This window comes from Sminthopsis crassicaudata, chromosome 1 (assembly GCF_048593235.1).
Source record: "Sminthopsis crassicaudata isolate SCR6 chromosome 1, ASM4859323v1, whole genome shotgun sequence".
Taxonomy (NCBI): domain Eukaryota; kingdom Metazoa; phylum Chordata; class Mammalia; order Dasyuromorphia; family Dasyuridae; genus Sminthopsis; species Sminthopsis crassicaudata.
Genome location: NC_133617.1, coordinates 377270120 through 377287211, shown reverse-complemented (window position 1 = coordinate 377287211; position 17092 = coordinate 377270120). Strand labels below are relative to the sequence as shown.

At 31.1% G+C, this 17092-nt stretch overlaps 1 protein-coding gene across 3 annotated transcripts in view; it reads right to left on the bottom strand.

The window, feature by feature from the left end:
- DCC (DCC netrin 1 receptor) overlaps window positions 1-17092 on the bottom strand; it is a 1370610-nt gene that overhangs the window by 389659 nt on the left and 963859 nt on the right. For all 3 annotated transcript variants that reach the window (XM_074279384.1, XM_074279385.1, XM_074279386.1), the window contains exon 9: window positions 15372-15526. In XM_074279384.1, the coding sequence (XP_074135485.1) occupies window positions 15372-15526 (155 nt within the window). The remainder of the gene's footprint in view (window positions 1-15371; window positions 15527-17092) is intronic.

Here is a 17092-nt window from a genome sequence, read left to right as displayed (position 1 = left end):
TACAGATTTTGATCCTACCCTCTCTATTTTCTTTATCATATGAATGAAAAAAATATCACTGTGACAATTGATGCAACTTGATCCCTCAAGGCATTCTTACATTCCAGATTTTCTTTAACAGTAACCTAATCAGAATGGTTTTGTGCTGAGCTTTGATCCTCAATGAAAGCAAGCACTGATTCAAACTGGTATCTTCCAGTTAGCAGTAGAAGTGGCAGCAGGAGGGCATGCAGTGCCAACTGAAAGGTTAGCCACAGGGAAAGTCTTTTTTTTTTTTCCTTTTGGCATCCTATAGCTAAACACTAACTCTGATCATGGGAGAGAAGATAAAAGACTTAACTCACTGACATTAGGTTAACATAAGAACCTGAGTGGCTTTGGTGGGGGTGTGTATGTGTATGTGATTTTGTCCTTGACCAAATACATAAAAAGAATACAGAGCATATGCCTAGGGAAAGGGACAGATGTTTCATGCCTTAAAAGCAACAGATGTATATGTAAAACTCTAAAGTCACTGACCCATCAGTAACTCAATATAGACAATATTTCCATCTGCTCTGTACGCTATTTCTAAGTTTCTCTATTTGAAATTAGTGAAGGATTTTCTATATGTTGATGGCACTCACAAGATAAACTTCACTTCCAATCAAGAAAAATACTTAATGATAAATAATTAAGGTAATAATAATAGCATTTATGTAACACTTTAAAATTTAAGAAAGTACTTTTCATGTGCTCTTATATTTAATCCTCATAATAATTTGTGTAGTATGTGCTAATAGTATTTCTACATTATGGATGAGGAATCTAACTCTATGAAAGATTAAATGATTTATCAATAGTCATTCAGTAAGCATATAACTTAGACAGAAAAATGGGGACAATAAAAACACTTATATCCAGGCTTATTGTGAAGATCAGAATTGACATTTAAAAACATATACAACACATGCACACATGTAACATGTAATATCTGTATATATACATTTAATATGTAATGAGTAAATATGTATAAAATATAAATATTAAATTATTAGTTCATATATGTATATATGTATATATTTATATATGCATTATATATCTATATATTTCTATCTATACCACACTTCAAATTGCTACATAAATTTTAGCTGATACACATATTTATCTATATTAAATTCTAGTGAATAAAAGAAAAACCTCATTAAGGAACTACAGATTATTTGGTAATTGAAAATCAGCATTTTGTCTTATATAGGAGCTATTTGTGTGAGCAACAATTACATTTACTGCATACCTGTAGGTGAAAAAAAATTGTAGCTGAATGAATCCAGGATTACATAACTGAAGAAATGACTTGTTTCCTGACAACCATATTATTGTTACAGTCAAAATCTTTCTGTTCTTCCTCATTTCCACTTGGGATATGGCATTTCAAAGAATATCCATACATCTGCTGTCTATGTTTGTTTCCTCTTCTTTATCTAACTCTTTGATAGGATTTATTTGTTTCTTTGTTTTGTACCCATCCAGGTTCAGTCCTTCCATAGTTTTTTATTTTTTTTTTTCCTTCAGATTTCTTTCAACCATGATATTGTGAAAAACAAAACAAAAACACTAGACATGGAGTCAGGAGATATATATGTGCAAAGGACCACTACTAATTATTTGCTGTGTGACCTTGGTTCCTACTGTCCTTTACTAAGCCTTAATTTCCTCATTAGTTATATAAGCATGGTAATACTGTACTATTGTCTACCTAACATGTTGTTGTGAAGATAAAATGCAATGGGATCTCTAGAAAATTTCTCTACATTCTTTCTAAACTAAGGAAAATCATTGTAATGTTTAGATCTAAATATATAATTCTCTTTCCCACTGCCTTTGTGACAAAGACTGAAAAAAAAGAAAAGAAAACAATTCAGCAAAATCAATAAATGTTAACAACCACATCTAAAAACACCCACATACACACACACTAATAAGATATATATTTATATACTCATTTGAATCATTTATTCATATATTGTACATGGGACAGTAACAGTGAAAAGAGCACTGAGTCAGAAAGACATTAAATTCAGCCTTAGACACCTACTGTCCAAGAAAACCTGGGCAAGTCAATTAATTCTATTTGCCTCAGTTGCCTCATCAGCAAAGTGTGTTGAAGAAGGAAATGGCAAAGCAATCCAGTATTTTTGCCAAGAAAATTTCAGATGGAGACATACAAAATTGCGTGCTACTGAAAATGATTGGACAGCAATAACAAAAAAAAATTATCTGCATGTAGTATGTATGCTACAAATATATTCATTCATACATAATAGGTCACAGTAATACATCTTAAGATACAGAGAAATATTCATTTACATTGAGGGACAGAGTCCCCTCATAGTAAAATCACATATCTTTGAGGAACTTATATGAATGCATGATTGATAGATAGATAGGTATGCAAAATATTTGGTCAATATATTAGTTGGCTTTGTTGAACTTTTTCCCCTTCTCTCTGTTTTTATCATAAGGAAAGGGTCAGAGGACAAGAGAGATTCATATTCAAAACACAATATAATTGAAAAAAAATGTATTTTTTTCAAGTTTAAAAAGAATAACACAAAAATTTAATACAGACTGAATTTCATTTTTTTTCCTTTTCACATGTGAGGCAGATAGTATAATATTACTATGCCTCCACTATAGATTATATATATAATATGACTCAGAAATAAGTGAGGCTTAATAAGGCTATACACTAAGTTATGTTGTCAAGTTTCTATTCATTCCTACCTATGATATGTATAAATGTAAAATACACACATATCTATGATTAAAATTGCACTAAGAATTTTGGAGAGAGAGAAAGAGACAGAGAGACAGACAGAGATACAAAAAAAAATTGATGTACATATATAAAGAGAGATAAAGACAGTGATGGAGGTGGTTTCTTTGGAACCATTAGTGAAGACATGTCAGCATTATTAAAATACATATGAAAACCTTTTTATGATAAAATTATGAGAGTTTCATTTTCTGAGAATATTTAGAATGAGTCATAAAGAAATGAATTATAACTGCCTGAACTTCCTCATTCATGTAGCTCTGAACCTGTCAATCACTTCAATTCTGCAGAGGAAACACAAATTAGAGGTGTCCCTCTGACAAGAAACAGATAGTTCCAATAGTGTCACTAGCTTTGAAAGAGGAAGAGAATGTAGAATATTTGGGGATGCCCTTGAATGGAATAGCCAAAATATGGGTAGTTCAGGAATGATAGAAGTAACAACAGTGACGACTACTGATTAAAGAGGGTAGGCTGTAATGCTAGCATAAGAATCAATGTTCACTTAAAAGTAAAATCAATTTAAATAACAAGAAAATAAATTGTACAAAACACAGGGAGAAAGTTCAGGAAACACAAGGACACAGATCACTGAGGTCCCTTGAATGGTAAAGGTAGCAAAAACTAGGCAAGTGAGGAATAATCAAATATACAGCAAAGGGATATGTAGGACTAGAAAGGAAAGGGTTTGCCACCCACAAAGTCAAAGGTAAGTGTAAAGTTTCGGGGATCAAGAAGCTTAGAAAAATAGAGGATGAATAAAAAGAGCAGATCTTCAGGGTGAATGTAGTAACACTGACTGACTGAATGGTGAGTGCTAGACTGTTAGAATAATTCTTAGGAGATGCAGAAGGTTTGTTGTGGCTGTTCCGATGAAAGAATCTTGACTACAAATTCTCATGGGGCACTACAGATATTTCATAAAGAATAGCATTTTTCTTATAGTGGATTTATTATGTTAATGTATAAAGTCCTCTATAAACATCAGCTGCTTAATAAAAATATCTCTAAGCTTCTATCTTGAGTAGTTGCCTGAGGACCTTGATTCCCTTTGGGTAACTAAGTCTTAAATAAATGAATATTTAGCATATACATGAATAAATGACAAGTTGATGGTGAATGGTCTAATTTGATTTGGCAGACATGCAGATTTCATTGGGGCCTAGAAATAAGGAAGCATAATTACCTACTGGAGGATGGTGCAATGACTCAAAAAACAAAACAAAATAACAAAAACATAACCTGCTTCCAGTAAAGAATCTGTTATGTATAATGAACATGTTTGTGTGAATAGATTTAATCAAGAAATCACAGTCTTTTAGAAGTGGATGATATTCTAAGTCTTTATTTTCATATGAGGAAACTGAGTTTCATGGGAAGGATGTAATTTTTCCAAAGATATTTTGAACACAGTGGATGAATCCAGAAGCCGAGCCACTTCATTCTTCTAGTTGTAATTTACTGTAGTGGGCTGAACATTAGCCTGAGTAAACCTGTTAATGAGACTTAATCTGTGTCTTATTAGCTCTCTGACATTTTATAAATAATTTCTAGACTATAGGCCTCAGTTTCCTTCTGTGAAACATATAGCTAATGTTGTTTGAGGATTAAATGTGAGGATTATAGTTGGATTATAGTTAAGAGGCAAAAACAAAATGCTGTAAAGATTTATGCTATTTTCATTGTCATTCTACTATAGTTATTTCTTTTACACTGCAGAAATGTATATTAATGTCTTAATTCCCTCAAGGAGAATCAAAATTTTAAGGCATCACTCAGATATTAAATAAAACACTTTTTTTTTTCTTGGAAAAGAAATGTTAGACATTAAAGGTTGTTACTTTGGTTATTAAGGATCTCCTAGTAGTTTGTTGCACAAGGCACCATTTACTCCTCTTTATAAGATCACCTTTTTCTAAGTACTATCACATGGTTGTGCTTTCTAAATTATTAAAATGTAAACAGTCATGAGTATTCTAAAGAGCACCTGTAAGGAAAAAGTAGAGATAACAGAATTTGCTGAAGCTATTAGTAAGAACTATACTTTGCCTATAAATTCTGGTTTCTATTGTTTTTACTTCTCAGATGAAGCACACTCACATGTTGATTATAACTAAATATGTCCTGGAGTAGAAATTGTGCACCATCATTTTAAAATCTTTCTCCTCAAACACAGTGTAATCCCTGATATCTTTATAAAAATTTTGTGATCAAAGATTTTCTTTTTTCCCATATAGGACTTGATCTTATGCTTAACACTTTTCTTTTAAATCATGCTGATAAATCAACAACAGAAACGGTTTTCACAGAATGTGACATTCTGATTTTTTGATGCTTCTCTAATTAATTAATTGAGGCAGTACAGCCTTGTTTAAACTTTGGTATTATTGGAAATATTATTAATTATAACTTATCAGCATAATTGCGAAAAAAGCATATTATGTTACCCTGTACTTTAGGAAACAGAATAAGAACTACAATTTAGCATAATTCATGTGATAATGAAATAGTCTATATAAGCTACATTTGACTATTTTCAAGGTGAGTGACATTAAATAACATTGATATAATTTATGCCAGGGGTGATTTTTTTCCACAATGTAGTTACATAGTAGAGAAAGGATTACTCATTAAAAACATAATTTCAACATTTTACTTTTAAGTTTAAATGAAATAACATGTAAAATAATTTGTAAATCTTAAAATACTATATAAATTTGAGCTACAAAACATATACAATTATTTGAAATCTATAATGTGAAACAAATTAATGAATATGTTTTCCCTCCCTCTTTCTTTCCTCTTTCTCCTCCTCCCACCTCACTTCTCTCCCCTCTCTTTTTGTCTCCTTGAAAATCCTTGCTGCAATAGGAGTAAATTTACTATAAATGAGATAGATTTTGCATGTAAAGTAATTTACCATTCTCTCCTTTTGCCCACTATACTCTTAAAGATAATTTATTTTATTTGGTTCTCCTCATCCCACTCCTATTCCCCATAGAATCAGATGTGACTAAAAATATTTGGTCTTTGCATAGCATCTTAAACGATTTGATATTGTGGACACCTTTCTCAGCCTAGTCATTTCTGTGGACCCTTTATCTGGATAATGTCTTTAAATGCATTAAAATAAAGTACTTATGATTACAAAAGAAATTGATTGTACTGAAAAATTATTAGCAAAATATGAAGGAAAAAAATTCATAGACTCCCAGCTTAAGAACAACTGCTTTATAAGATTACAGAATTTTAGAATGGGAAGGGATCTTGCACATTGATTAATCCAATATGCTTATTTTGCACATGGAGGCTAGAGAAATTAAGTCTCACAGTTAGTTACCAGTGAATGCTTGTCTTTGCATTCCCAGTTTGGTATTCTATTCCCTTCACTACTTTTATTTGTTATAATCAGTCTTTATAGGACTCTATGTTCAACTACAAACTCTAAAGTAAAAAACAATTCTCTGTAGAATAGAGTTCAAACTTGGAGTTGAAAGATACTTCTCTCTTCAATGTGTTCCCCCTAAGATTTTAATCTTTGATCTAACATCTTCCAATTCTTTCCAATGATTTATATATGACAATATTTAAAATTCACCATACTGAAATCCCTCATCTGATTATGTACTAGATTTTTTAAACCTTTTACTTTTATCATATTACATTTTGTCTTATCTTGTTAAATTTAACCTATTTATTTAACCCTGTGAAAATTTTCTTACAAAATAATTATATCAAAAAGATATTTGTTTACACAATAAATATTAAGTTTAAACACTATTATTATCTAAGTTCCCCTTCTTTTTTCTCCCACAATGAAGTCATACAGAAAGTTACCTGCCTTGTTAAAAATACAATAACACATCAAAATCACAAATCATAACATGGCAAATTTATGTCTGCAGAACTTTTAATCATACATGTTTTTTTTTTTTTTGTTTTTATTTCTTTGTTTTGTTTTATTTTTGCTAGAGGAAAGTAGATCTAGATTTTCATGTCATAAAAGTGTCAGTGGTAGAATGCTATCCCAGGCATCAGGAAGACCTGAATTTAGTCTGTCTCAGACACTTGCCAGTTGTATTACTCTGGGCAAATAATTTATCTCTGTTGTACTCAGTAGCCCCCATTTGTAAAATGCTAATAACATTTTCCTAAGAAAGGAAAATCAAGTGATATAGCATATTTAAAGCTTTTTAAGCTTTGGAAAAACTTAAAAATCTGCATAAATACTAGACATAAAATTAAATAAGATGGTTCTGCAAAATAAATGGATGTCTATAATATTGTGATTCATTATACTTATTGCATTTATTTAATATTCTCCAAAACAATCTTAACTATTCAAGTTCTTATCTACTTATTATATTTAAGAACTTTGTCTGCCAACAGAATCATAGAAGTACTTTGTGATCTTAATGGTTGACATGAATGACACTGTCTGATGAAGGTGAAAAACAGAAACAAAACATGGTTAACTACTTTTACCACTCAGATAGAGACTTTTAACATAAATCATGCTCTGACTCTACAAGTGGTTCATTGGGTCAACATCAGCCATATATCACAATAATTTACTCATATAATTATCCCAAATTGAAAAACAAATTGAGAAATAAAATTATTTGCTAAGAGAGCATTGGATATGAAAGTAAATATAACAATGGCTTAACTACTTTGACAAGCCTAAATTAGATTGATCAATTCCTTCTCCCAAACCTCTCTCTTGACATATTTCTGACTGCAAATTTTGTTGCTGTCTTCTACTTGGAGCTCTTCTAAATTCATATTTCAGAGATTTTCTATTGTTACCCAGAGATTTTTTTTTAATGACTTCAAGGATAGATTTAAAGCAAACACATTCATTTTTGACTTAAGTGGCCAAAATTTTGAAAAGTGAAGGGATAAAAATACAAGCAAGATAATTCCGGCCCTTGTAGAGATAACATGTTATTGGGGTAAGATAATAAAGAGAAGCTGTAAAAGAGCAGAGAAACAGCAGCAAGAGTTGAACTCTGTCCTGGTTAGTATGATTTGGAGTTTGTAGCCAGAGAGTATTTTAGAGACTGTTTATAGACAAATGTTCTCAAACTCAGTCTAGTAAATTATTTCAGGTTTGACTTATTTTTTAAGACCAGAAAATCTGCAAATTCCCATTGCAATTCATTTGGCACTTACTTGACAACTTATAGTTTTAGAGAGTCACTGGATTAATAGAAAAGTAAATAATTTCCATAGGGTCATACCAATAGTAAATGTCAAAGGCTGATCTTCAAATTAGATTTTTGTGCCTTCAAAAGATTTATTCTCTGTTCACTGAGCCATACTGCTTCTTGATTAAAATTAGTATTCCTATGACTACTATAATTTTACCAATAGTAACAACAGATGCCATATCAATTCCTCTTTTTGCTTCCTTGAATTTTCAGAGAGACATGTTTTTGGCTAGCAAATTGGACCATGACCTAGTAAACCAAGTTCTTATCAACTACTGTGACTGTCTCACTGAATGATTTATGAAACTGTTGAGATTTCAATCACAATACATCCAATTCAGGGGATAGCCTTGGATATTGAAGTGAATACAGATTTTACACGACTCTGAAATTCTAGTCAGGTAAGCTACTTAATAATTAATTGTATGAATTTGGAAATATCACTTAATTTCCCTGAAACTGTTTCCTTATTTCATAAATGGTAATAATAAATAATATTTAAAGAACAAACTTTTCAATGAGACTCAAATAAATTTAAAAAAATATATAGAACATACCCTCAATTTAATCTGCTGCCTTTTGTTTGAACAATCACTTTCACTCCCTTATTCTACCTTTATTCAAAACCTTGTATTTCACCTCTAAGTCCCTAGTTCTTAATATGTGATTTTTTTGCTTTTATTTTATCTTATCTTGCCAGGAATCAGAGTCTTATAGAAGCACTTCCTAGCCATCTCTATAATTAACTCACCCTGATCCTTCTTCTAGGTCCTCTTTCTCTTTTTATTGTTTTCCTTTTCCCTTAGAATATAACTTCTTTGAAGGCAGCAAATGTATTTTAAAGATATTAAGTGTTTAATATAAATGTTATCTATATGTCTAAGCATATCTGCTATATAAATATGTTTTTATTATTTTGAGCAATAATAAAATTTCCGGATGTTTTAGCTTCTTCCATTATTCCTCTAGCATAGCTGATACACTGCTACACTACACACAGATATTAGACAATTCATCAGTCAATAACAACTCACAGAATATTTTTCAGCTACCTTATTAAACATTATACAGTTCCTGTGCACAAGTTGCTCATGTTCTAATTTGGAAGACAGGATATAAACAATTGTCTATTTTAATATACTTTATGTTATGACATAGACAACTATAGGGGACAATGCAAAAAAAAAATTCTAATCGCAAAGGACCTATATCATTTATTAGAACTAACTGAAGTTCTATATTAGTATGAATTGTCAGACCAGAGTAATTTCCTAAATGTCTTACTTTGAAATTATAATTTTGGTTGTGTGTTATAGCTCCTTGATATGACAATGTTACTATCAAAGTTCCATTAAGATAATACAGGCAGTAGTGGAAAAGTGGGGTGGGCCAGGAGAAGGGAGAAGGATAGAGTGGTGAAAGGGAGTGAATATGAATACAATAAAAACAACTCAGAAATTCTTCCATGTAATACCATCTAAAGTCACTATTCTTAAAGCTGGCTTTCATACCTTTAGTGTAACAAATATAATGGAATAGGAATATTACTTACATGTCTTAACTATAAAGGGGTTTGAAGATAATTGAGTTGTGGTCCATCAAATAGCCTTCCTATAGTAAAGCAAGCCTTCAAGCTAGTATGTGGCCTATTTTAACATCCTATACTATTAAACTGCCCTAACAGCATCTTAAAGCACCAAAATAATAATTCACCAAATCTCCACATGTGGTATGAAAAGATTAGACAAGTCTTAAGCAGGCAGGGATTTAAATCCTGGCTGATAATACAGTGGTGAAATTATACACAGTAAAAGCAGAGAAGAAGGGGTAAGGGTTTAGCAAAAAGGAAGATTTAATCTGGGGACAAAAACCTTCATATAAATCCAGCCTTTCTATTCTGGATGATTATTTCATAAGCTGGATCTTGGGCTGTTGATCTCTTAAACTGATTACTGAAAAATGTATGCACTTTTCAAAACAGTCACTGACTGACTTGAATTTCAGACAGGCTTCCCATCACTTTTTCTTCCTTACAAATATGGAATTGCATAATGCTGTTGATATTTTCAAATAATACAGAAATCTTGAAATTCAATTTGTCAAAAAGCTGTGTAATTTTAGTGTACAATAACTACAGCATATTTGAGAAACCAGTGATAAAAGAATATACTGAATACCTACACAGAAGAGACCCAACTCCAAAAGATAAGATCATTTGGTCAGAGTAAGCAATAACTATGGGGAAATATTTTCTCAATAGTTTGGCCAAGAATAAAATAAGTCATTTGAGTTTCCTTTAAAATGACCATTTTGTAAGAAGGCAATAATGTCAGGTTTCTAGAGACTGTTATATTTTCCTTGGCAAAGTGGTTTATGTGGTTTCAGCAGCCTTAGACTAAAAGAAGTGCTTTTAAACCCCAAAATGTTTTTAAATTGCTAAAATAGCAGTTTGTGTTAACAGAGACAAGCTATAACCCATACGTAGCCATTATTACGTATGTTATAATTTATTTACTCTAACTTTTGTGATTAAAAAACTTTATATACAGTGCTATTTATTCAATTGAATTGGGGGAGTTTAAAATATACACACACCTATATACATACAAAAATAACATATATATATATATATACATATATGTGTATATACATGATATATACAAATCATATGTAGTGACAAAATTACATACATATAAAAGTATATGTAGCATATATGCACATGTATATATATATATATATATAAAGTCTTCTAAATGTTATAGTTCAATGATAAATCAGTAAAAATAATTATATCAATAATAACATAAGTATGTCATGCTTTAGAAATGATTACATTAAAAAACAATTAAATCACCAATAGGTATAATGTTCCCTATGTATAATTTTAAGCTGAGAGAATTCAATGAAGCAATGTTATTGCTAAAACTAAAATGTAAATAACATTCCCAAATTCTTGTTTTTTAAATTAATTTAAATTATTTTTATGTCAAGTATCTTTAATGCTTCTCTAATATTTAACTGGTTTTTTTTGTTTTTATTTTTAAAATTGGAAGAAAAAATAACACGAATAAACTATGGGCTGAGAAAATAATAGATTTAGAATTAGAATAATACTTCATCCACCTACCTCATTTTAAAGATGAGGAAGCTGAGTCTGGAGATTAAAAATTGCCCAAAGTTCTACAAATGATAAACATCAGACATGGAACTTTTTGATTCTAGGTTCTATAATTCCAGAGGCAAATGGAAGAGAATATAACAAAATAGAGCCCGTGTTCAACAACCAAAATGTCACTAGTCTATGGCCTTCTGCTGTCTTCCATTATTATTGACATTGAGCTCCATGATTGAGTAGACATAGGTAAATGACAAACATTGTAAGGTGTTGCAGCTGTTCACAAAGGAGAGCTGAATTAAGTAAAAGGTTGATGAAACTATTCATAGTGCTTGACACATAGTATGTCTTTAATAAATGCTTGGAGGACATAATTATTTGTGAATTTGCTTAGATAACTTGACTGGATGATTATGAAGTCCTACATTTAATTTTGTATTTTGTCATCACAGGCAACTATAATCTTAGCGAATCCAAATGGGTTAGTTATTATGTTGTTACTATGTTGTTAATATTTCTGTTTCTATCCAGCTTCTTATAGTCTTCTTCATATTGTCGGTATCATATTGTTTTTTTAATGGGCAGGATCATTTCACATAATTTTTTTGTATTCCCTTCAAAAAACACAGCACAATACTAAAAAAATATAAAATCTTCCAAAACCATTTGATATATTTAATTATAATGTTATTAATTTTTATTATTAACTTATTTTAGTTTTAATATACAATAATACTACATAATCCTAAACTATAGTAGCATAACATTTCATCATGGCTTACTAAGGATCTGAAAAATATACAAATAAATTATAAGCTCTAGCTGGGCCCACCAAGCCTTTAGGACTGGCCTAGAATATAAGCCTGCTGTCTCAGGATTAGCCTACTTATATTGAGAGAAGTCCATGACCAGTATGGCTGCAGAGCAATTAGTTTTTAGTGAAAGTCTTAAGAGGCAAACCATTAGCATATGAATATAATGGAATATCATTCCCTCTAAGAAATAATGAACTGGCTAATTTCAGAAAAGCCTGGAAAGACTAGAACTAATGCTAAATGAAATTAGCAGAACTAAGAGAACAATAATATGATTATGTGATGATCCACTGTGATAGATTTGGCTCTTCTCAACAATACAGAGATTCAAGGTTACTCCAGTAGACTTGGAATAGAAAATGCCATCCACATCCAGAGAGAAAACTATGAAAACTGAATGTGGATCAAAGCATAGTAATTTTACTTTTTTATTGTTTGTTTTCTTCCTCGTATTTTTTTCCTTTTAATTTGCTATTTCTTGCATAACATGACAAATATGGGAATATGCTTAAGAGCATTGCGTATATTTAACCTATATCAGATTATTAGCTGTCTGGGAAAGGTAAGGAAGGGAGAAAAATTTGGAACACAGAGTCTGACAAAGATGAATGTTGAAAACTTTCCTTAATGTATTTAGAAAAATAAAATACTATTCAGAAAAAAATGAAGAAGCAAATCACTAATTTATAAAAGAGTGCTATGCTCTGCAGGCAGACAATACACCCACACTGATAAAAATCACCCAGCCCTGGATTATTGAAGTAATCTGTTTATCATCATCAGAGCCAAGCAAATATCAATTTAACATAGAAAAAGAATACTGTTTAAAAGACCATTTGCTTATTTTTTGACAAGTACACAAGCATATCTGGCTAATAGCTCTTCTGCTGAAGCCAACAAATCACATCAACAAAATTAAAAACTATCAATTATGTTTTCCTTATGAAATAAATAGGCAACTTACCACAGTAGATAGGGAGCCAGATAAACACTTGAAAAACCGGGTTCAAGATCTGCCTCTAACATGTCTTGGCTGTGTGACAGTGGGCAAATCACTTAACTTCTCAGGAGTAGAGATGACTTAAGAATTATAAAATTCAGAGATGGCAGTTCCCTCACTCAGTTATCATTCCTTATTCCTATGTCACAATATACTGTAATTGTTTGATATCAGAGGAAGCATTGCTATAACGTCTCAGCTTAGAAAAATAAAAGAATATTGGAAGCTGGGAGTTTTCTTTCTTAAGCCAATGAGCTAGACTCAAGATCTTGCCTTTAAAAAGCTTGCCTTTAAACCTACCTCTTTTAAATAGCAGCAGAACTACTTCAATAGTAGCAGCATTAAAATTGAAAAGGAAATAACTTATTCTTAAAATGGAACATCTGTGTTGGTTATATTTCATTAAAAAAAAAATACAACATGGAAATTAGATGCAATTTTCTTCAGCCACCAACAACCAGCCCTGGGGAAAGTTAGAAAAATATCAGAGCAACAAATGTGCTTTGCTAAGTATAGAACTCATGTCATCCTCAGGGATTGTGACTTTGAAATTGAACATACTGTTAGAGATTTCTGTTCTAAAATTTGACAAATGGGACAAAACCATCTCTTTGTAGAATTTTCCTTGACATGCTTCTAGGGCATCATTGAATTCCCTCAAGGCAATAAAAGGCATAAGAAGGAAAGAAAACACATATTTTGACTCAAATTGTTTTTTATCAAACTCTTTGTTATTTGCAAAATAATTCAAGATATCCCACTGTTAGATAAGCAATCTACCAATTTTACGTATATGAATGCCTGTCCAAAGTCTACTCATAATAAGACTAAGTTATGTCTATATAAACAAAATTAAGTGTTTAGATAAACTATGCACATATTTAATTCACTGAAAATAAAACTGACAACAGATATTTTGAAACACAGTATTTCCAATGAATTGCTTCAAGCATTTTTATTTTAGTTATGTAGATATTGTCCTGTTGACATGCCCCCATCATTCAGTGGTTTCCAACATTTCTGCTATTTTACCAAACAAGGCTTTATTTTTATTTTCTCTAGATAGTTTGAGTTTGATTTTATTGGATTTAGAGTTTGTGTCAATTTTAAAGTGAGGTCTTAAGTCATCAGGTTCCAATATTACTATTTGCACCACATCTTAAAATTAGCCTAAGTGATCCTGAATTTCTATCACAAGTTTCTGAAAGAAGTATCAAGCCACTTGCTCTGATAACTTTATCATGAAGTGTAATTTTTAACTGTTTAATAATTTATTTTAAATTATTTTAAACTTACCATCTTCCACAATGATTTGAGATGGCTTATATCAAGTTTAAAACAAAATATAACAACTGGGAATAGAAACAGTATGGGAATCATTAAAAAAAAAAAAAAACACTCACTTGATAGGTGATTAATATGACTTTCAGTGAACTAAGTAAAAAGGGAAATAAGCAAATTTTCAGAATTTCATTTTTTGTAGAAAGTTGCATATAAAATTGTCTAGGATTAAATTAAATAAATTTTTTCTCATGGGCTCTCAAAGAAAGAATATTGGATAACACAATGTACAATATTTCCAACTAATTTTTTTATAAAATAATTGAAATGTTCATATGAGCATTTCAAATATTGACTCTATAAAGGAAAAGGGCATAGCATTAAATTGTAACCCAATGAAGATATTTGTGAAGAATTACTGTATGCTAACACAAATTAAATATAAGGATGTAACAAAGGGACTCTAAATGAATGCATGGTATCATAAAGCCTAGCTTTCTCAAACAGTACCTTTTTTATTTTTTAAGTGAGCATTTGGTAGGTGATAAACTGTAGTGCCTAATGCCTAAAATCTCTAGTAAGTGTTTGCTGTATGAACTTATTAATTATAAATCCTGTTGATAAACATTCTTATTTATTCATTTATTCAATAACTATTTATTATGTATCAACTAGAAACTAGGCATTGTGCTATGTCCTGTGGATATAAAGACAAAAAAAATAAAGTACTATTAAAAAGCATTTTTGTGCAGAAACCTACCCTTTTATATGGTAGAAAGGAGTTGGTGATGAAAAAATCATATAAAGGAAATACTTTGGACATTAAAATAAGCTGACTTGTATAGAGAATCATATTTTTAGAAGAAAATGCTGGGAATATACTTCTACAGAGATAAGGGGTCATACAAACATGATCTGAGTGAAGGAGATAATTACATTAATGATGTTCATGGAAATTTAATTTAAATGGTTTAAATCACACAATCATGGCATAAATATTGCAATGTGTTACTTATTTTTTAAACTACCCTTTTATGTTAAAAACACTACCAAAGAAGGATTTAAGTATCCTGCAAGGAGAAATTGCTTTTGGAACATAGCTCTGTATTGCTGCTCTTGCCATACTTACATTCAGGCTGGGTGGCCACCTTAATAGGATGAGAACTCTCCCCTGGTCCCCGTTCATTATAGGCCACAACACGGAACGTATACATTGCTTCTGGCTTCAAGTTTCCCACAGTAAGTTGAAGGGACCCAGGCTGGGATGTGTTCAATGCTCGCTCCCTGAGAAATAATAATGCCACAGAAATGTTACAGAAATAGTTAATCTATTTAACTAGATTTTTTTTTTTTTAATATGGCAAAGGTGTGTGAGACATAGTGCATGAAAGATAGGCAAAACAACAACAATAACAAAAAAACAACAACAGCAACAACAAAACAGCTCACTCACTGAATTTTGACTTTGGAATATTATTCTAGGATGAATTCTAGCATAAACATAGTGTGGACTTCAGGAAGGTAGTTGACTGAGAACTTTTCTTCATAAACCCTATATTCTAGAGATTCTTCTTTGGACTTCTTTAAATTTCCATTGCAAAACATCTAAGAAACAATCATCTATTCAAAGAAAAAGCAATGCCCAGAATACAAACAGGGAGATGAATTTGGTAAACATCCAGCTAATGAGATGAATAAAGGTTCTGATAATTCCACAAATCAAGCTTTGCTGGTGTTTCTAACAATTTCATTTTCTTTTATTTCAATGTCCGTGTTTTTCTTTGGTAAAGAGTTGATATGTACACTAGTGCCAATGATTAGCACTATTTCAAATCCTTAAATTCAGCCAGTGAGGGCATGAACATTTAATTAAGTATGGGTAATAATGACATTTATTTCTTCTATTCTCAGATCATTTGATCACCAGAAATTTTTTTTATTCTTTTTTATCTCCCCACTTGTCTATCAGAATAATTATAACATATAATGTATATTGATAATATGTTAATATATTTTATATCATAATAGATATATTAGCCAAAGTCCTGAAACTGAGGTGGTCTAGTATTATTCCCATTTTACAGAGGATAAAAGCAAGGCTCAAAAACCTATTGTGGCTCTCCAAGGTCACTCAACTAGTTAGTGCTGGTTAAACTTAGGGTGGAGACATATCTAGGAGAGTATGAAAAGGAAGAGGTTCCTTGAAAATATGTCTCTAATGCATTCTATTATTTAAAGGTACTTTGGGTTATTAATCTCCAGAGTCATAATTAGAATGGGATAATATGAACCTTGTTTAAGGGTCTCAACATCTGGGGACCATTGAATGCTTACTTTTAAGAAAATTGATTCTGAGACTATTTGCTCCTTAATTGAAGGCTCTTCTCTGAGTTTGCATCACAAAACATAACACTGATTTATGGCCAGGCCTGCAGTCACTCTCCCTAGCTTCTCCTTAAAAGTATCACAACTCTAAGACCATACTTTCTCCTCTTTTCTTTTGAAGTCATTGCTGGATGCAATGCAAATCAACTTCTTTTCTTCTACTTAAGAGTCTTAGAGAGAGTTGTCTGGATCATTGAGTAGTTAAGTGATTACTCAGAGTCAAATAGACATTAGGGTCCAGAGACCAGATTTGTCCAAATTTTATTAACTCCAAAATAAGCACTTTATTCATTATAAGATATTGTTTCTGTTATTTTGTATATCTTAGTGTTAATTATTTTGGTCAGACTTTATATTATTTTTCATTTGCTATCTTGTAAAAAATGCAAATATTGATGAGAGGGTCAATTTTAGAGCATGCATTGTTTTGAAAGAAGGGACATATAAGTAGGATGCTAACTGATG